Below are 23,405 nucleotides of genomic sequence, written 5' to 3'. Positions count from 1 at the left end.
TCTCAGAAAACAAGATGATATTTCAAAATATCAAAGAATGCTGACAAGAAAGAATATTGCTGACAAAGTATTGTCTCTTGTATTATGTGGAGTTGTAAACTGGTAGATTACACATAAAGGTTTGGGTCCAATGCAACACAATATGAAATATGTATCATGTAGTGTGAAAAGCCATTTAAACTTAGTTCAATAAGCCTTAAAATAATTTAAATTAAAAGTGGTACCATTTCCCTATTATAGCGGGGGGGAAAGAGCTGAAAAATGTCTGATATTGAATGGATAGAGCATTATGGATTTCTTAAGCTGAAAAATATATCTATGTTTCCTTGCTGTCAGTGAATACAACTACCGTAGTACACTAAAATTTCAGCAAGTCAACTGATGTTGCTAACTCTTTGGTTTTAAGTTGATTAGGTTCATGTAAAATAGCTCTTACTGTTATGTAATGCACTCTTCCTATCACATCAACTGATCAATTCATATATGAGATAAAATCAAACAAAGCATTGTGTTAACTCAAGAAGATGTCACTTCTTTGGGTAAACTAACATTCCTTTCAATAAATTGGACAGAAAGTATGTTTACTCATCAATCTATCACACCATCATGTCACTAGGCCTTTGTTATTGGCTAGATACATAATCCTTACCTTGTGGGCTCATCAAAGAACATGAGGGGAGGGTTGTTAACCAGCTCCAGGGCGATGGACAGTCGCTTCCTCTGGCCCCCAGATAAATTACTGGTTCTCGTCTTCTTGGTTTCCAGGAGTCCCAGAGTTTCCAAGATTTCATCCACCTTCAAAATTTAAAACAAACCATGTTTAAGTCTACAGGATTATCAATATTACTATTTGTAATATTTAAAAATTAATGAAATTTTCACAGAATCAAGAAGACAATACCAGTAAGTGATAGAATCAGTAAGATTAAATTTGACCGTTTTATATTAGAGGCAAGGTCAGGTCAAGGTCATTATCTTTTTCCTTGACATTAAGAATAAAAAATAACTGTTGCCAATCATGTGATACCTACTTCTATTTCAAAAGTTTAATGATTGTTCTTTTTGCATAAAAACATATTACTATATCGGATCTATAGCATGATATTACCAAATTTACACAAATAATTTAACTTAACTGGATATTGGCTAATCCGAATTTTCTCTGTTTTTCTTAATTTTTTAGGATATATTAGTTATTTTCATATGCTTCCTATATTTAACTTTTTCTTATTTTCACATATAATAAAGTAGTCTTATAAATGTACAAAATGATACAAAAACAAAAAGTTTTGATCGTTTACTAAGAGAGAAAAAATACTTTTTATGGATTTTTGGCTCAAATCTGCACTTTGATAGGAAGCGTTTAAAAGCTAATGAAGTTCTAGTTTGTTTGAAAAATCATATTTATTTGATATATTTTGAAAGTTTAGTCCCTCATTATTAATCTAACTTACATTTGAAAATTTCTCCAAGACTTCGATTGTGTAAAAATTATAACTAAATTCATTGTTCTATTATAATTTTGAGAGGCAGAAAAGAAGATATTTTCATACACCATCATTCCGCCAAAAATATAGTCCCTGCTAGTTTTCAAACGCAGTTTACCATTTCTATTTAAAGTTGTACAATTGTGATGAGGAAAGAAAACTATGATCTTACACCTCAATATATAAGACATATAAGCAAATATACTTTGAGTGTTTCATCTAGTCAGAAACCAGAGAAGAATCCTACCTTAAGTCGAAACACTGTACAAAATCAGAAATATCTTTAATATTGAAAATTAAGTGTATATGCTTTGAAATTTCATTAATTTTGAATTTAAAATAAAAATATATTACTCTCAAATTAAACAAAAAACTGATGGAAATTAAATATCTACAGTTGGTTTAAAATATTTCTCTTAGAAAGCTACCAAAACAATGAACAAACTCTGAATTTAAGAATCCCAACTTACCCTGTCTTCTTTCTCTTTGGTGGACATTTTCTCGGTGAGTTTTAGATTGGCTGAGCACATCATGGACTCCTCAACCGTTAGATGAGGAAGCAGGTGGTCGTCCTGCATGATGTAACACGACATCTTCCGAAACGTCCGTAAGTCTCGGTCTTTACCCTTGACATGGATCTTTCCAGTCACATTTAAGGTTCTATATTAGGAAGAACAATAAAACTAGCATCATTTCAAACAATGATGTAAAATCATTTTATGATTTTAATTTTACACTCTTTAGTTGCTCTTAACAGAAATTCATGATCTAAGCATTCAATTTCTTGACTGTGCTGTCTTCATCAATTCTTTACAAAACAATTGCAATTCAATTATGGACACAGTTTAAAAAATAGTAAAGAAACTATACCTCAACATATTCGTCTTGGTTAGAAAGGACATTTTGAAAATTTTAAAACACTGATCACTGTAGAACAAAGCAATTTAAAATAACTTCTGGATACTACGTAAAAAAGTGATCTACCTGTATCCTGCTAATATATTCATCAGAGAAGATTTTCCTGCTCCTGATGGCCCCATTATAGCAGTTAACTCCCCTGATCGAAACTCTCCAGATATGGACTTCAGGATGACCTTTGGTCCTGCACAAAGAAAAAGACAGAACACGTATCAAATTGTATCAAATGACAATCTGATGGTACGGTGTACTAATGAGTGGATTAAATCTATGAATTCTTTTAGTAACTTACACAAGGAATATGAATAATTTAATTTAGTTCAAACACATACATGGGAATCAGGAGTAAGCATTCATAATTGCTCTTCATATCTGACAATGATTATGTTGTTATATATTAAATATCGTAAATCCACAAGTATTAACAGCTAAATGCTGTGGGTGTTACACACTTGTACATTAGTTTGTGCTTTTCATTACATTTTGCCTTCAAGCTCCACTGACAGCAGAATTTGCACGGGAGGTGATTACGAAATGTTTTTCAATACTAAGTCTGCATATGATAAAAACAGTTATTGATACACTGATAGTAAATTGACTGAATCACTTTTTCGTATAAAAATTATTTATTGACCAAAATCATGAAATTTGAGAGTTGAAATTATTTTAGTATACTTAATTTATATTAAAATATAAACCATTGCTTTTATAGGAACAAAGTGTAATAATAAGACATTAAAAAAGAATATGTTTTGAATGTTTAAGGTACCAGAGCAGTGTGTAAACTTTGGGGATTAATCCTCCCTCTTGAGAACCCCAGCTCTGGCAAAAAATACGTGGATTGGTGAACAGCTGATTTAGCCAGATGATGAAAGCGTTAAGTCACTGACTGACATGGCACATAAACAACTTCAACAGGTGCTGCTCTGTACTAACTCACCTTTATGCCTTCCTCCCTCGCGGACCTTGTACACAAGATCCTTAAACTCCACATTCGCAGCTCTTCTTTTTGGAAGTTGTGCAAAAGTTCCATGATCAAACTGTCTATCTCGCCCAACACGATTAACACTGTCCAAGGAAGACTTCTTGCTAGATTTTTCGATCAAAAGTTTAGAATTGGGTGGTAAATGTACTTGGACTGACAATAATTCTGCCATTTTTTCTCAGATATCACAAAAATTCACAATCCTTGGTTATTTTTCAGTGGCCATATTGGACCAGTCTTTGTCCTTCATGAAACCCATCTGCCCATGTGGTATACCAACTTTGTGAGGTGTTGAGCAGGATAGCAGATTTTTCTGATATATTACTTTATCTCTTTAAATCAATATCTTTAAATTAAATAAGCAGAGAAATAAAAAATTAACTTCGTTTAATATGATTTATTTTACCAGCTAAAGACCTATGTTTTATTTTCATGACTTTGATAACCTTTTATAACCTTCCTTTTCAATATGGAATAGTCCAAAATCGACAACAAATGTCATGTGATGCTCTTCGGAATATCTTGGGATTGTCCCTATAGAATGCTAGTTTTTCGCGGCAAGGAAAGAAAGTGAAAAATAAATGAATTAATCATGCTAATTAATAACAAATAAATAATAAAAATGTAAATAATGTCGATAAGAAACCGGATTAAATCAAATTGAGGAATTGGTCGATCTATTTAACTACTCTACTGACCAATACACACCTATGAGTCTAAAGTATTAGTATTTATTTACAAAAGATTGATAATATAAGAAAACTTGTTAAAAAAAAAAAAATTCTGGTAGTACCATGCTATTCTTACACACATTTTGATAAAATTTACGATAACAAGAAATTGCCCGATCTGAATAACAAACAATTAAGGGATCTTTAAGGACAATATCAAGGGCTCACGAAATTTACTACTATATTTTGGAAGTTCTATATAAGCACAACTTTCTTTTTTCATTTGGCTTTTTTCTTAACACTCAACAGCAGATGAGATTTTCAAAGTATTGATGCATTTTCACCATATAATCAATAGAACCACAACCAGAACCACTGATCCCAGAGCTATTATAATTAAGTTTCATAACTCTGTGAGAAACACGTTTACATGCACTTTTAAAATTGCTCATATAACCCCCACTAATGCACATAGTTTATCTGCTAAATTTATAAGTACTAAGGAACAGAAATGAAGATTTTCAAAGAATGAATGTATATTAATTAAATAATAAAAATATAATATCGTATCTAATAACATCAGAACTCCTGACCCAAGGGGGGGGGGGGGAGGGGGGGGGGAGGCGGGCATGACCCTTGTTCCTTTCACTGAATTTTGCACTTTGTCAAACCCAAGAGCACAAAAAAAGATTCTCAAAAAGTAATCCATTTCTCCTAAAGAGGAAGTTTTTTTTTAATTGTGCATTTTCACTGCATAATCAATAACACCCCCCTTTTCAATAAATGAAAAGAAACAATTAATTAAACAAACACAGAAAATAAGTTTTATTAATCCTACATGTATATGCTCAATTATATAAAATGGCAATTTAATGATTGCAATATTTAAAAAAAATGCATTTAATACTAAAATTTAAACATTTTAACATAGCTTGCACTAAGGGCAAAGCTGGACAAATGAAGGTCAAATTTTATGCAAACTTGCATTCAACGTAAACTTACGGACCATGATGGTCTTTGATTAAATAGTAATCAACAAGCATGAGAAAAACGTATATCAGACTGAAAAAGTCAGATTTACTGTGTGGAATTCAAAATGTACAAAGCAGGCATGTAGTATCAGGAGGGACCAGCCCCCCCCCTTTCAGACATAACTATTGCCATAGAAATTTCTATGTCAAAGACTGATTGCCCCCCCCCCCCCCCATTTTTGTTGCAGTACAGTCAAATAAGGGATATGTACATAGTATGTTTATTTTTTTTATTTATTCACCAATCAAGGCCCTCAGGAGGCATATACAATTAAAAAAAAAACAAACAATGTAATCATGATTATAACAACATTAACAGGTAATGGTTGCATCAGGTGCAAAATTGGCTTGATCCTCACTTGCAAAAGTTCTCAGATTTGAAATACTGGTATAGTTCACAATGAAATATAAGCATCACATACTGATATAATGTAATATATAAAGAAAAAAACAAACAAGCTGCTTTATACTGCAATGACCAGACGGATAATAGCAAACAAGTACATGTAATCATATAATTAATGGGTATTATTACAAAAAGTATATATTTTGTTGGCCTGGTATATAACCTTTGACTGGGTGCGGCTACGGCTTTCATATTTCACAGGTGTATTCCTTGTGACAAGACCTTTCTTTGGGTACCACTAAATTTGACCTTTTATCCATTGACCTTAGCGTTTGACACACTTTTATACAAAAATACCAAACTTTTACTTAGGCCATAACATTTGAACAGTTGGTGCTAGAACTTTTACACTTTGTATATTGTTTGTGACAAGATCTTTCACTGGATACAACAAGTTTGACCTTGGAGATTGACCTTCTTTAAAAAAACTTTAACATTGAACGGTAAAGACTAGGACTTTAATACTTCACATATGTAATCCTTGTGACAAGACCTTTCATTGGATACCAACAACTTTGACCCTGTAACCCTGACTTTGGCATTTGACCTACTTTTAAAATACTTTAACCTTGAACATGACTTTTGAATGGTTAGGGCTTTCATTTTTCACATATGTAATCCTTGTGACAAGACCTTTCATTGCATACCAACAACTTTGACCCTGGAGATTTTGGTATTTTTGTAAAGTGTGTCAAACTCCAAGGTCAAGGTCAAATTTGGTGGTACCCAAAGAGGGGTCTTTTACAAAGAATACACCTGTGAAATATAAAAGCCAGCACCCAGTCAGAAGTTATGGGCCAGCTTAAAGTTTTTGTGGACATACAGACAGGGCAACAACGTTAACCCCAGAATCTTGGATAATGGGAGCCGAAAAATGAGATTGGCAATTTGGCATCAATCATACTGATAACATTTGTCAGGGCGAGCTTCATATCATGTGATAAGGGATATTTTAAGTCTTATAACAAGGCCCTCTGTTGGATTCCTTTAATTTAATCATACGACCTTGATGTTTCACCCACATTTAAAAAAATAAACTTTGGCCATAACACTGCTTGGTTGTCATATCTTACAGGTATCTTTGTTGAGAGCAAATCGTTTCATTGGAAGCAACATTTTTCATGCATTTGAGATACTAACAAAAGCTGTTATATGGCAGTATCAGTGTCTACAAACACATCTTTTTTGTTTTTAAATTTTTGTAAGGATTGGGTGGGGGTTCAAGATTAAGGCTTTAAATTGTTGAACACAAAATATCATAGAAAGAATGGTAATGGCAAAGTTTTGCTATGCGAAACCTAATACATGGGTCTGATCAAAGTAAAATAGGAGATACTTTTCCACTATGTAATTAGAATTTTGTAAATGTCTTTTTTGCAAATTACATTCAGTATGAGGAGCTTAGATAAGGGATCCAATGATGAAAAACAAGATCAGACAGCAAGTAGTCTGCTCAGTGGCCTACATAAATAAGAGTAAACTAAACTAAAAATATCAATTTCTTTGTTTATTTTTTTTTTGTTCAGAGACAACAAAAGTAATGGTACAAGCTGAACTTTCTTCATAAAACTTAATAATCACATCAAACAGAAATAATATTAAAGTTAAGTTCAAATAAAAATACTTGTCCTTTTATTATTGTTCTCTGTCTTATTCCTCGTTATCTTCATTTACATCTAAGTAAAGAGTCTTTGCTCACAATTTAAGTCAAATTTACCAAATCCAATCAAGAAAAACAATATAAAACTAACAAACACTGATTAATATCATCATATAATAGAACTCATCAAGTTCTAATACTAACACCACAAAAAAAGTTTTTCAAAAATTAATTTTTTGCCATCTCTATTGCCTATCTCAGACTTGGGAACTCGTCTGGTAGAAGGGCATAGATTCGGCAGTTTGGACAGGTGCTCTGTTCTCTCAACCATTTCCTGATACACTGTAAAAGAAAAAAATATATATACATACATGTTCTTTGTTTAATTTCTTGTTATTGACAAAGTAGGAGTTCTGTTGTGATTAGGGATGTCAAAATTGTCAGTAATTGATATTCGAATATTCGATGGAAGTATTCGAATATATTCGAATATTCGATAAAATAAATACATTTTCATTATAAAATATATGTATTCAATCTCCTGTCAAGCAGTATAGGTTTTATGCCATTATTTTAGAATAAGAACTCATGTAGAGTTTGGTAAATGCACCTCAATTATTTTTTTTCTAGTTATCAATTATATGAAGAGTATACATCCAAAATGTAATTTTTTCTTTGAAAATTCAAAAGGTTCTCCAGTATATTTCAGATTAATTGATCGTCTTACAAAAGTATACACTGATAACTCCTATAAATATACCAAGCAGAACAATTATCTAGCAGAAAAATATTAAAAGCAATTAATTTTGGCTTATTAATTTCATGATAATGATTTCAATTATATTTATATAAACAAGGGATCCATGTAAAACTGTGTCCTTACAACAATACAAGCTGATTGTAAGTACTGGACACCCTTATACCACTAATTAAGTGAAAAAATGAATAAATTACTCTTATAGATACACTCTTCACACCTTTAAGATAATCCAAGAGGTCAGTGTCTTTCAATTTTGTACAAACTTGATTCAATTTCTACTTTCTTTCTAAGTTTTTCTCTCATTTTAATGCTTGTTCACTTTAAAACGAATATTCGAATCATAAATCTATATTCGAATATCAAATCATTGAATGAATATTCGAATATTCGAATATTCGTTGACATCCCTAGTTGTGATGTCTATTAAGATTTCCATTATTTCAATTTTTTTTCATAACTGTAGACTGACCACTATGTTTATCAAAATTTTGAAATTTCTTGAAAGCTTAGAGAATTTATACTGTGTATCATAAATTGCTTATTTTTTTCAATACCATTTCTGTCCATTTGGACTGATACATGCTACACTGAACTGTTTTTGCTAGTACTTCTAAACCCCTTGTACCTCAGTGAATGACAGTGATTAAATCCCTGTTTAATGTTTTTTGTTCATACTTTTAGAACCCCTTGTACCTCATCATGAGATTTGTGTTTGCGACTTTTATTGTACTTTCTGAACCCTTGTACCTCATCATGAAAAATCTGTGTTTACTGTTTTTTGTTAGTACTTTCTGAACCCCTCGTACCTCATCATGGAATCTGTGTTTACACTCCAGCATGACAGTAGTGTCGACGGTCATCTCCTCATGACAGATCACACAGGGGTCCTCCTCCTCCTCAAACACCTCACTGGTGACCCCCAGACTGGACAGGTCAGTCCCAGGGAGGCCCCAGGAGGGAGAGAGGCCAGGGGGTACCAGGGATCTATTACGGTCATCAGGAAATCCAGGAGTTATTGTATCCTGTAGAAAAATGTTTTAAACATGCATGATCTAAAGAGACTTTGGAATTTTGACATACATGTATATTGTAAAATTATAAGGAAAGGTTCTACCCAAAAGAGTACCGATAAACACATGAGTCGAAAATGTAAGCAATAAAACCATTTAAAAATTTTTTTAACCTATTTATATATAGCAACATATTCTGTACAGCTAATGCTAAATAAAGTTTTATTTGTATTTACAATCATTGTAACAAAGACAGAATTTATTAACACAGCTATAAGACTGACCTGTTGTGTGGCCACTACAGAAGGCTTCCTGCCCTGCTGTCTCTCGTGGTGATGTATCAGGTCCGTTATCTGGGACACAATCTCATCCAGAGTCATACCAGACAAGGACCCTCCTCTGTTTGTCCTCAGCTCCTGAATCAACTGGGTGAAAATAGCTCTACAAAGAGAGTCACATTTGTGAAATACGCTCTGCAAAAAGATTCACACTTGTTATATAGCTCTACGAAGTGAATCACAGTATAAAATAGGCATAAACTACAGTAAACAATCATGAGATATCTACAGGAATATTTATATGCTTGTATAAATAAGTTTTAATACAATATTCATGTTACATTCAATTTATCGAAAAATAATTAGTCATAATTGTGATCTTTTGAAATTGCCACTTTACAGATGATAAAACAAGAGGCCCATGGGCCACATCGCTCACCTGTGAAGCTTTGGCCATTCTGTTCTTTACCAGATTTCCCCCTTGTAATACATATTGTGACCCCACCCTACCCCACTGATCATAATTTAAACAATTTGAAATCTTCACTACCCCAGGATGCTTCCATATAAGATTCAGCTTTGATTTTCAGATTTTTTCTATATATTTCTATGTAAAACATTGAACCCACATTGTGGCCCCGCCCAACCCCCGGGGGTCATGATTTGAACAGTTTAGAATCTACACTACCCTAGAATGCTTCCACATAAGTTTCAGTTTTTTTGACCCAGTGGTTCTTGAGAAGAAGATTTTCAAAGATTTTTCCTTTATATTTCTATGTAAAACATTGATTCCACATTGTGGCCCCGCCCAACCCCCGGGGGTCATGATTTGAAGAATTTAGAATCTACACTACCCAAGGATGCTTTCACATAAGTTTCACTTTTTCTGGCCCAGTGGTTCTTGAGGAGAAGATTTTCAAAGATTTTTCCTATATATTTCTATGTAAAAATTTGATTCCCCATCGTGGCCCCGCCCTATCCCTGGGGGTCATGATTTGAACAATTTAGAATCTACACTACCCAAGGATGCTCCCACATAATTTTCAGCTTTTCTGGCCCAGTGGTTCTTGAGAAGAAGATTTTCAAAGATTTTTCCTTTATATTTCTATGTAAAACTTTGATTCCCCATTGCGGCCCCGCCCTTCCCCCGGGGGTCATGATTTGAACAATTTAGAATATACACTACCCCAGGATGCTTCCACATAAGTTTCAGCTTTACTGGCCCAGTGGTTCTTGAGAAGAAGATTTTTTAATGACCCCACCCTATTTTTGTCTTTTCTTGATTATCTCCCCTTGCGAGGGGATATGTCCCTTCATTTTAACAATTTAAATTCCCCTTCACCCAAGGATGCTTTGTACCAAGTTTGGTCGAAATTGGCCTAGTGTTTCTTGAGAAGAAGTCGAAAATGTGAAAAGTTTACAGACGGACGGACGGACGGACAGACGGACGACGGACAAAATGTGATCAGAAAAGCTCACTTGAGCCTTCGGCTCAGGTGAGCTAAAAATGATAAAGTATAAAACTGGTATATTTCAAAATATACCTAACTACATGTAATTAAGATAAGACAATGTTTCAAACAAAGCATTATTTTGTTATATTTATTATGACAAATCAAAAACACCAGTTTGAACCATCAATCCAGAACCCTGCTGTAATAAGACATACCTGTTGTATTTAGGGAAAGCCACCTGCAGCTTGATGATCAGTTTGTCAAAGTTACTTGTCTTGTGCTGAATTTGGGGCCCTGCTCCCTGAGACATCTGAGGTAACATGGAGCTGATAGGTGGGGTAACAAGGGGGCGCTGAGACAAGCCGGCCACACCTACAGTAAAAAGTCACTAGTGCATTACTATTGTTATAAAAAATGATTTTCAAACTATTCATAAAGAAAACATCTAACAACAAAACTGAGATTTATTCTCCGCTTAATCTGCTCTTTCCAAGAAAACTTATTTTGAGACTCTGCCATATGTAACCCTATTTAATCCAACCTATAAACTTTTATTTTCTATATAAAGTGACTGACTTGATACACTAACATGAGATATCTGATTAGAAATTTAGAAATTGTGCATTCCTAATTTATTTAAAAATCTTGAAGAAAATTTTAGACAATCCTGTGATAAATTTCTTGCAGCATAGGGGATTCATTTAATCTTGTGAGCATTAGAGGCTAGTAGAATGATGACTATTTTAGCAATCATACAATTCCTAGATATTTATAGGAAGTTTAATCGAGAGACTCTGTCATATGACACTTTTTCAAACTGAAATCTTGCAGAGGTCACATTAGGCAGCCTAGACTCTACATACTCTGTCTATTCAAAAGGTTTACAAACTCCGAGTGGTATATTATGTTTACCTGTGGGTAACCCAAGAGGCTTGGGCTGAGGAACAGCTTGTACACTGGGGATAGATGGAGGTAGAATGTTGGAGGCAGAGGACTGAGAGGAACTCAGTGGTGGGGAAGGTGAAGATTTGGACATGGCACCACCAGAAAGGGAACCAGTGGCCAGGGCTAGTAATGAAGGTGCACTAGCTGTGCTGGTCATAGTCTGTCCTGTTAGCTGTAAAATAATACAATGGTTCAATAAGATCTGTTTATTATATATGTAATTATTTAAGTTGTCACAGTGAACAATTAAGAGTTGTCCATAGAATTAAACTGTTCCCTCAATTTCATTTATGTTTTGAAGTAAGAATTACCAAGTCCAAATTAGGCATCTGTGGTTGCGGGGGAGGAGGGGGGATGAAGATCTGGGGCAGTTCACTCATCCTCTTCCCTCCCTGGATCTGATGTATATGGGCATCAAAGTCAATCTGAAATAAGAGATGATGATCAGAATCAATGGATGAATCAACTAACAATGTGCATCAGATACTGTAAAATCACTTAAATGGGTAGTTCAGATCTTTGTGGTTTGAGAAGTAATAGTCCCTGGGAGTCACATTGTGGCATTACCTTAAGCCTGCTGATGGTTTCGTCACATTTCTGTATAATCCCTTCGTACTGATCAAGGTGCTGCTTAAGGCCCAAAGGTAGTGTTTTACCTTCGTCCTCCCTCCTGCAAAACAATCATAAAAGTTTACACAAGTTCCTGATAAACAAAGAAAAAACAATCATAAAAGTTTACACAAGTTCCTAGTAAACAAAGAAAAAAACAATCATAAAAGTTTACACAAGTTCCTATTCAAGAGGCCTAAGTTGTGAGTAATTGTAAATGTTATACAAAATGTATTGCTTGCCTTTTGACAATCACAGAGACTTTATTTTTATACACCATGTACTCCATCTTGGATCTCTCCAGCATTTGTAATGTAAAGTTTTTCTTGACTTGCAGCAATTCAACCTACAAAACAAGATACCATTAACAATGTAAACTGCATCAGTGTTTGACTCTCCTGGATATAAGAAACAATTATACAAAATGCTGATACAGTGGAATCAATAGATTTGTGGTTGCTCAAATCTTTTTTGATTTCATAGGTTCCCTTCATCAACAAATTTACATCCTCCACAAATCATTGTGCTAGGGTTACAAAATCATATTTCCTTTTTGAAATTACGTCCACATGAACTTAAATATATCCCAACGTAAAATTTTAAGCAGTCCAAAAAACTGGCCCCTGCAAATTTTGACGATTCAACAGTATAAGATTTACCTCTGCTCTGATTGCCCGCTCACTTTCTTCTTCTCTGAGTTTTCGAAGTTCCTCTCTATGTCTTACAGCTTCTATCTTCTCTAGATCTAATTGTGATGTTCGATATCTGGATTAAAAAATAAAAGAAAAGGTGAGCAAGCTCACATACCCCACACTCCCCCAAAAGTCGAAGTGCTGAAATTCCAGGAAAAAATAAAGGAATCGGAATTTCCTGGTAATATGCACATCTACACAATGCGTCCTGAATATCTGCAAAGATTGACGAAATTGTGTGCAGCGGTTTATGAGGAATTGCGCTGACAAACTATTCAATTCTATATTCAAGATATCGCCAAAAATCTAAGTTGAAAAATGCCAAATTTCCCTCCCGTAAAAAATTAAGGAATCTGAATTTCCTGGTAATATGCACATCTACACATTGTGTCCTAAATATCTGCAAAGTTTGACGAAATTGTGTGCAGCGGTTTATGAAGAGTTGCTCTGACAAAAAAAGGACTGACTGACACACTGACGGACGGGTCAAAAACATTATATCCTCACGCAACTTTTTGCATGGGGTATAATTAAAATTAAATACATGTACCGATCAATAGCAAAATATTTGGGTGCTTACAACCAAAACTTGTACACAGGAACGGAATACGCTTTCAACCAAAACCAAAATAATATTTTTTCAGAAATTCAAAAGATTAGATACATTTTAGGAGGTTACTAAATTTTCAATTGGAAGTCAGTGTCCTAAAAACGGTTTTGATTTGGACACATCACTTGTACCTACCTTTCATCATGTTGTTGTTTTTGAAGATCAAGATATCTCTGGTCTGTTTGATTTTTCTTCTCCCGTAAACTAAAATCAACATCTTGGTATGTAAACATTTCTCACAAGTATACTAATTAATATACGTGTATATAGGATCTCCCATGATTTGTGTTATCCAAGTTCTTTTTTTTTTATCCCTAATTCTTGGCAAGAGAATAGAAACATGAGTGCGATAAAAGTCAAATCTATCCACAAATCATTGGAGATTCTTTTTATCGAATGAGTTAAACATCACTTACATTATTTAACACTGTATTTATATATGAATTTACAAAAATTGCTTAAAATCTAGTTCATCTATGGCTTACTCTAGAATAACTGAGGTTTGTTTGGTAAGCTCTGTATTCAGGTGGGAAATTTCTTGTTCATAAATCCGAACTTTTTCATCTAATTCTCTTTTCTCCATCTCCAGCTGAAGTGATCTTCCTTTGAAGTCTGTTTCTAAGGACTGAAGAAAGTAAGCTCAAGAGTTAGACATAAATTACAAATAAATCATATTTGACCAGAAGTGTATTTACAGTACCATTATCAAGTCAGAAAAGCATGTTTTATACAAGAGGCTCAAGGGCCTAGAATCACTCTTCCGATACTTACCAGTATATAGTCAATTCACTTCCAATTTTTCCTTTTAAAAAGTAGGTCACCAGGACCTACTACCAAAGATGTTTTAACTCATAAAATTTTATGATTCTAAGCCTCTTTACTATAGGAATTCTGAAATATTTAGATATTCCCATATTCCATGAGTCACTAGGTCAAGATGACCTACATTTTGAGAGACTCAATTTGCGTCAACTAACAAAATTGATGATTCTAAGCATCTTAGTATCCTAAATCTTGAGATACAACTATCAAATTTCATATCACTGTGTCCTGCTCATTTACCATGTTGATTGAAGATGTTTCCAATGTCAACATGGAAAGAGTTTTACGATTTTAAGCCCCTAAATTTCTAAACATTGAGGAAAAAATGTACAATTCTGGGAATATTTTTTGGTTAAAACATTTATAAAAACATAGTTAACTCAAAATGCATTAATAACATTACTATATTACCTGAGCTTTGATGGTCCATTCCCTGAACATAGCATCTCGTTCCTGGACTTGAGATTGCAGTCTGGCCACACTGTTCTTCATTTGTTCACAATCTTCTTGACTACGTAAATATTCTATCCTGTATGGCTCGTATGGATCAGTGTTCATCTCACAGTCTTGGGTTTCCACAGAGGTTTGACTGTTTTTATCAGCATGACTCCCAAATACAGAGGACAAAGTAGACGAAACAGACGTTTCAGTTACTGATGTCCCTATAGATATACTACTAAACGGTCCAGATGCAAAAGATGGAAGATTTAAAGGGGGTGGGGGTGTAGAAAATTTTGAAATATTTGGAATACTGGGAATTCCCTGACTGACACTAGTCTCTAATGAACTGGACCAGATACCAGGGTTCACTGTAGAGAGTGGTGCATTGGAATTGTAACTGTTGGCCGATGACAAAGATACAGGTAAAGAGAGGGGAGGGGGAATTCTGTCCATTGTGTGTAAAGCTGGAAAACTGTTGTCCACTGTGGAGATAGGAGGTTTGCTAGGATATGGGAAACTGGAAGAGGATGGAGGACCGGCTGGTGTTTGTTGCAAAGGGTCAGTCAAATTTTTTTGGTAATGACTTTTCATGAAATGTTCAGCATAAGTTTTCTTCTGTCTATTATCCAAAGCAGTCATAGACATTTGTGAGTACAGAGACTTGTTGTCTAATGGCCAAACTGAGGAAGCTGAAGTTTGTTTTTTCTTGAAGTCTTTCCATATGTCTTGTGTGACACGGTTATATGTCTCCTGACGTTCAGCTGGAGAAACGTTCTTCCCAGAAAAGAGTCTTTCAACCACGTCATCTGCAATCTCCTTCACCATTTCAGTGTCTATTCTATTAATCTCCTTTTCTGCAGCAATACTTGCCTCTGACTGAAGCGACATAACAGGGGGTCTCTGAGAGAACTGAGAAGGGATTTTCAGGGGCTGTGGCACAGCAAGTCCTTGCCAAGTTTTATCTGCAGCACGTCCATTCTCAGACACTGTAGGTGAACTAGACAAGAATAAAGATTTGTCCTTCACGAATGTGGATGCAACGGGAGAATTTCTATAGGCCTTTGCCATAAGATCATATGACAAATCACTTCCTGATTTTTCACTCAGATCCGACTTGGAACTACTCCGACTGGATACATCCAGGTTTTGTTTTAAGTCACCTAGTCTTCCGTTCTCACTCTGAAGCTTGACACTGGAGGATGCTTTGCCTGATCTCGTGCTAGAAAAATCAGAATTAAGGCTCTCTGTCCCATCATCACTTGCTGAATCACTGTCACTATCAGAGCATGAAGACAGAGAATCTATAGCATCCAGTTCCTTCAGACTGATCTTATTTTTACCTTTTTTCTTTTTTGTTGGTGATATTAAATGAATGTCATCAATACTGTCCATTTTGGAGCCTGATCTTATTGGCCCCAAGTCAAAATCATCGTCCAAACTTGCGATGGATCCTTTTTTTATTACGCTACCAAAGTCGTCTAATGAATCCACTCCAGATGCTATAACAGGATAAGGACTGTGAAATGGTTTGATTTTTTCTTCACTTGTCACACAACTTGCAGATGAATTGAAAGAAGAGGAAGAAGAAAATTTATCACTAGCAGAGTTTGAATGTTTTCCCACAGTTTTCCACGCATTATTTGAGTTAGTTGATATTAACGTCTGCCTGGCTTGGCCACGAGCAAGTGATATTTCCCGAGCTTTCACAGAATCCTTTAACAAACACACAATGTCATCTATCATTGCAAATTTCAGTGACTGTTTAAGGAAATTGCTTAGTCCTCCCACTTGCTCAATTTTTTCCTTAGCATCCTTTGGGAAATCTTCAATCATGGAGGTAAGTTTACCATCCTCAATATGAAGTGGTCCATGTGCCTTAAGAAGATCCTCAAAAAATCTAAAAAAGAAAATCATGTAATGACTTGTGTAGAATTATGTAGCTACACATATATCTCTAGTATTACATGTATCTGAAAGATACATCTGAAGAAATTTTTAAATATTTGAACAAAAATAAAATTTCTGTATTAAATATTTAAAAGTATACTCTATTCCTGAAATTCTTTTTATATGGGTTATACCACCTGAGCTACGAAGTGATCTGAGGTGATTACTACACATGTGAAGAAACTTCAAGTATTTTAATATAAAGAGTAATCAAAGCCTATATATTTATGTACTTACGAGAAAAGATTTTCTGTTATTTCATCATACAAGGTCTTCCCCATTTTGGATTCATACGAGTTTTCAAAAGCTTGAACCTTTTCATGAATATTTGTTGGTACAGAAAAGTCTCTAAAAAGAATAAAAAAACAAATAAAATACAACAACATTAAAGCCGAAATTCATCCATTTCATATAATTAAGGCAGTTATGAACAATTATAACTTTTACCTCTGCAACCAAAGTGTGTCAAACTGTAAAATAACTCTTTTTCATAGGGTAAAATTTTCATGGTTTTGAAAGAAAAAAGTATTGATTTGTTGGAAGGTTTGGTGGTTGAGGAGTCAAAAATTTTAAAATATGAAATTAAATATTTCTTAAGGACATGAATTTATTGTATCCAGAAAGCAAAGAAAATTAACCCCCCACAAAAATTAGTGGTATCAAAGTACTAAAACAAGTCAAATTAGTACATGTAGTAATGGTCCTGATCTAGTATATACTAGCACTTGATCCTTAACTTAAATATTCCAACAATCTGTTATGCAGCTTTTTAAAATTAATTTATTTATTTTGGTGGTGGGGAGAGCAAATACTTGTATAGTTTTTATTATTTTTACTTAGTTGGAGAGTCTGGAATGGAGTGTTCATTCAGCAAAGTCTTCTCCTTTTCATCTGTAAAGTTCACTTCCAAAGGGATTGTCTGTTTGGCAGCTTTCTCTTTCTTTTTCTTGTTCTTCTGTTTCTTAGTTCCCTACAATAAACATTTCTTTTTAAAATTCCATTGCACTGCACCAGCTTAGAATTTAAAAAGTATCAATCAAGCTAATGCTTGTAAATTTGTTGTCACAGGGGGAAACATATTAATTGTTTCACTGGTAATACATCGAATTCCAAATCTTTGTACCTCAATTAAATCTTTTATAAAAAAAATTATGTAATTTTGCCACTCACAGGAAGTTGTATAATTTTAGGCCACAGATCTTACCTTATACTTGTTGAGTTTTACATCCTCATCATCTTTGCGAAGAACAGAGACTGGCTTTGTGTGATCTGGGAGAATGACTTCCCCTTTCTCCCCATCTCCTCCTAAAATATCACAAACAATCAACACAAAGAGGAGAATGTCACCAAACTCTGTATAGGTCAGTGTGCTTGCTATTCATTAACACTTTAATAATACATGTACACATTACAGGAATTCATAAATGATGAAATATAAACATCACTCTAACAACTTACAGTATGTTGGAGTTTTGAAAACAATACTGCTTGTAACAATAAATACACCAGTACAACATGTACAAGTATATGTAAAGGTTTTACCATTTAAAGAGAATTCAAACTAATGATGAATGTAAGGCAATAACAAGTTCTACCTTAAGAAAGCAAACACCTTTCATAAAACTGAATATAAGTTCAGCAGAACAGAATACTGTATGTGTACTTAAAAAAGCGGGCTTCAAATTTTTGTGGCTTTAGCACAGAGAATGGTGCACTATTTTATGAATACTGCTAAAAAATAATTTATAAATACAATTTACAGCACAGAAGTGTGTAGCGCTAATTTTGATGACTACTCAATACCCAGTGATTGAGCCATACTTTTAAAATGCCAATTTATGTTCAAGTATCTACCAAAACGAGTCCCACCTGCTGCCATCCCGGACCTCTGACTCTCGGCTTTATCCTCCTGAATCATCTGATCAATGTCCTCCACGAGGTCCAATTTCTCCTCTTTATTCTCCATCTTCTTTTTCATTTTCTGTTCTTTTTTCTCCATCTTTTTCTGAATTTTATCTTGATTCGATGGAGGCATCTTCAATACTGTTTTCTTCTTTTTATCCTGCTTCTTATTTGTTTCTGTTTTCTCTGATTCAAACTGGAAAAAGTAAACTTTTGGATGAGTCATTTATCTCTGTGATTCACAGTATTTCAAACTTAACATTTACTGATGGAATGAAGTAATTAATGCTAATTCATACCTTCTGTAATACTTACAATTTTCTCATTAGTGTCTGGTCTGAAGATCGATATTTTTACAATGACTGTACCGCAGTTAGGGGTGGGACATGGTTTTTCCAACATATCCTTAAAACAAATACAATTCAATACACCTGTTATTATAAATTAATTCATTAACATGGTCCCAATCTTATACACAGCTTGACTAATGGGATTGTCCATGTCTCACACGGAAATTACACCGGAAACTGATAAATTAATGGTAAAATGCCCAACTTTCCCACATTTCGGTGGTACAGTACCTAAAACATGCCACAATTTCTTACCTTATCCCCAATTTTCTCTCCCTGTTTGGATTTGAAGACTCTCCAACAGTTATAATGGAACTCTATTTTACATTTGGCCTGACAGATTACTCTGACAAATCCCTGAAACACATGAATGTTTATATAGAACAGTCAAAGCTTATTTTCTTACTAGACAAGAGGCCCAAGGGCCTTGAATCGCTCTTTTGATAAATTGTACAATCCATCACTTCTATTAGAAGTCTCCAACTCTATTAGTATCATAAGACCCAAAATGCATCAACTTACAAACTTTGATAATATTTAGCCAGTTAAGACTGAAGATATCATAATATAATTATAAAATACCATAAGTAGGTCACAGTGATCTACCTTTTGATTGAATTTTTCTGAGGACTCAAGATACATTAATTGACAAAGACTGATGATTCTAATTAAATAAGCACCTGAGATATTCAAAAGTAGGTCACCATGACCTACTTTTTGGTCAACATTCTCTGAAAACCCAAGATGCATCAACTGACAAAGTTTGACAATTCTAAGCCAATTTTAGTACCAGAGATAATTAAATATAGCCATCAAATGTCAAAAGTAGGTCACGGTGACCTATTTTTTGGTCGACATTCTCCGAAAACTCAAGGTGCCTAAACTGACAAAGTTTGATGATTCTAAGCTAATATGTACCTGAGATATTCAAAAGTAGGTCACAGTGACCTACTTTTTATTCGACATTCTCCGAAAACCCAAGATGCCTCAACTGACAAAGTTTGATGATTCTTAGCCAATAAGTGCCTGGGATGCTTAAATATAGCCAAAAAATGTCAAAAGTAGGTCACTGTGACCTACTTTTTGGTCGACAATCTCCGAAAACCTATGATACATCAACTAACAAAGTCTGATGATTTTAGGTCAATAAGTACCAGAGATACTTAATTATAGCCACAAAATGTCAAAAGTAGGTCAACATGACCTACTTTTTGGTCGTCACTCTCCGAAAACCCAAGATGCATCAACTCACAAAGTTTTGATGATTCTAAACCTACAAGTACCGGTGATACTTAAATAAAGCCATAAAATGTCAAAAGTAGGTCACCGTGACCTACTTTTTGGTCATCACTCTCCGAAAACCAAATATGCATCGACTCACAAAGTTTGATGATTCTAAGCCAATAAATACCTAAGATACTTAAATATAGTCATAAAATGTCGAAAATAGGTCATCGTGACCTACATTTTGGTTGACATTTTTCAAAGACCCAAGGTGCATCTACTGACCAAGTTTGATGATCGTAGGTCTCAAGGTAATCAAAATATGCGTTTTAAACAATTTGAAAACAAATGTTGGCAAAATTCAAAAAGTAGGTCACAGTGACCTACTTTTTCATAAATATGTTTTAAGGTCCCAAGATGCATCAAAGTACAAGATTTGATGATTGTAAACCTCCCAGTGTCTGAAATAATGGGATTTAATGTTTATAAAAAGATAAGTCATAAAGTTCAAAAAGTAGGTCACGATGACCTAATTTTAACTTGACATTGTTTGAGGACCCAAGATGCATCAACTGACAAAGTTTGATGATCATAGGCCTTAAAGTGTCCAAAATATGCCTTCAAATCAATTTGAAAACAAATCCCCGCAAAATTTAAAAAGTAGGTCACCGTGACCTACTTTTGAGTTAACATGATGTGAAGTCGTAAGATGCATCAACTTACAAGATTTGATGATCCTAGTCCTTATAGTAAGCAAAATATACACATTTTTATTAATTGTAAATTTAGGTCAACTTTGAAGTGACCTTGAGACCACACCCTTTGCCCCAGGGTAATTCCCCGTGCAAATTTTAATCTTCGACATATCCTGAACCTTGTATGTAAGTTTGGTGAAAATCTGCCTGGTGGTTATGGAGAAGATTATTTAGCAACCAGTACTTTTGGTTTTGTTTTCCTGATTATCTCCCTTGTTTAAGGGTCCCAACTCTTATTTTAGTATAAATGGTAGCCCTTGGGCCAAGGATACCCTGTGACAAATTTGGTACTATTTGGCCAAGGGGTTCTTGAGTTATGGCCCATATTCTAAAAAGTTTACACACAACGCACACCGCACAAATGGCCATAGCATGGCACCTGATCCCACCTCTAATGTTTCAGAGGTCCGTGTTTGCTCTGCTCTTATTTTGTATATTGTTTAATGGACGTTGAGATTGAATACTGTTCGTTATCTCCATATCCTTCTCTTTGAGCCTTTGGCTCAGAAGAGCTAAAAATGGACAAAGCTTTCAGAAGAAATTTGAGCTTTGCCACTGACAAGATTTTGAATTCTAAGGGACTAACATTCTTTTCTTAGTACTAATAAGTTTGGAATATTGACAGATATCTTTCCCTGACTACCCTATCTAGCTAGGATCAACAAAACCCTGACTCTGCTCTTATGAGATTCTCAGGGTATAACTACTTTAGCTTCTGCTTGAACTAGAACTGTTCTCATGAAGCATTAAAAAAAAATTTACATAAGAAAGCAAAAATTGGATTATCCTTAAATTAATCCATTATAAAATACCTTCAATACTTAACCAAATCAGCCAAGACTTAAGTCTGAACCAGTTTACAATTTTGGTCACGGGATAAGTCTACATAGTAATCATGTGAACTGGCTAGCTGTTACTTTTGAAAGGTATTACCCGGTATGTTACTTACAACATATGACCTAGCTTATTCCCAGCCTGGGCCCTGAGGGCTCACAAATTGTTCCCCTCCTATTACCCCATAAAGTTAGAGACCATGAAATACGAGGGTTGTCCCATAAAAATGTGGACAAAGCGTTTTTCTCGAAAAGTAATGGGCGCACTAAACTGAAATTTTCAGTAAATGTTTATTCATCATATTTAAGTGAATCATAATGTTTTTGATAATATATATTCAAAAATAAAGATTTTATTCTGCTTGAATGTGCACAAGGTACGGTCCTACGGCGCATGGTAAAAATAGCAAGGTTATATTAGACAAGACATAAGAATTAATTCGTAATTAAACTTTTCAATACATGAGATCAGGATGAAAATTATCCTAATTCCATTCCTTAATCAATTCTGTCGTCTTTTTAAAAATTTCAAGGCATTTGGTTGATTTTTAGCAGTTTCCCGAGCATTTGAAATGGGAAAGTAATAAACACAATACACGAAAAATGGCGACTTTTTATGACGTTACGGCGCACCGGAGAGCAGTTCAGATAGATTAGGATGTGGTAATGACGCCTTAAGAGACTTTAAATGAATACAGAAGAAAGAAAATATGAAAAATATCACCAGATCTTTAGTATATGAATGAAATGAAAGTTTTCTTAGTGAAGTCTTCGTGGTCGAGTCCCCAGATAGTACAAAACATATGGACAGACTGCCATTTGTAATAGCAAAGGAAGCTGTCACTGTCGACCGTCGATGTGAGATTCTCTTTTAGTTGAATGATGGTGAGAATACTGTCTGTAACTTGCTAATAAATATTCAGAAGATCGCATGAGTGTGCCACATTAGTTTCTTAACTGGTTATAGATGCTCACATATGTAAATCAATAAAATTTCTAAATTCAAGTGGGGCTTATCCAACTTGAAGTTTAGCAAAGATGTAACGTGACGCTGTTTTAGACACTTTGACGTTATCATCCGTGCGCCGTAGAGCGATACAGTACATAACATAAAATATCACAATTTGTTTACCTATGCATATATCTATTTGAAATTTGCTATGTATATTCATAATTTATCTACTAAAAAGTGGTGAAAATTTCAGAACGCAGTGATTATTTTTCAAACTAGACAACTTGTCCACGATTTTACGGGACAACCCTCGTATATACATGTAGTTCATGTTCCTTTCCCTTTCTTTGTATGTTAAATATTTATTGATATTTATTTGAATAGTTAATTATTTGAATTAAGTAGTTCTTAAGAAGAAACTGCTGATATTCAAAAGTTTACCAAGAACACAAAGAGCTATGGAAGAAAACAGAGTAAATTCCAACAGCTTGATCTGAATAATAACCAAGAGCATACAGGGATTTCAAAGATTATAAAATCATTATTACAAAATATCGATAACCGCATGATGGTAATTATCGCCAGATAAAGAATAAAATACAGTGTCACATTATTAAAACTAATTCTAATTTACTACTTCAAAGCAGTCATACACAAGAAGTTTTATATCACCATGACTATAGGAGTTATTTTATATATAACACAATTTTATAAAACATGTTG

At 34.3% G+C, this 23,405-nt stretch overlaps 1 protein-coding gene across 1 annotated transcript; it reads right to left on the bottom strand.

The window, feature by feature from the left end:
- Window positions 1-649: 649 nt before the first annotated feature.
- Window positions 650-19,305, bottom strand: LOC134266037 (E3 ubiquitin-protein ligase TTC3-like; the record flags this gene model as incomplete). Its single annotated transcript, XM_062748267.1, has 21 exons — window positions 650-795; window positions 1,958-2,147; window positions 2,472-2,589; window positions 7,395-7,440; window positions 8,665-8,880; window positions 9,153-9,309; window positions 10,816-10,972; window positions 11,513-11,717; window positions 11,857-11,970; window positions 12,113-12,215; window positions 12,397-12,500; window positions 12,814-12,919; window positions 13,592-13,660; window positions 13,942-14,081; window positions 14,690-16,616; window positions 16,904-17,014; window positions 17,503-17,636; window positions 17,871-17,971; window positions 18,536-18,764; window positions 18,884-18,973; window positions 19,174-19,305. Coding segments are annotated over 21 exons (4,595 nt in total), but the record flags the coding sequence as incomplete, so codon positions are not given.
- Window positions 19,306-23,405: the final 4,100 nt, after the last annotated feature.

This window comes from Saccostrea cucullata, unplaced genomic scaffold (genome assembly GCF_032062105.1).
Source record: "Saccostrea cucullata isolate Sc308-1 unplaced genomic scaffold, CSIRO_AGI_Scuc_v1 ctg10567, whole genome shotgun sequence".
Taxonomy (NCBI): Eukaryota; Metazoa; Mollusca; class Bivalvia; order Ostreida; family Ostreidae; genus Saccostrea; species Saccostrea cuccullata.
This window is presented reverse-complemented; position numbering and strand designations above follow the sequence as displayed.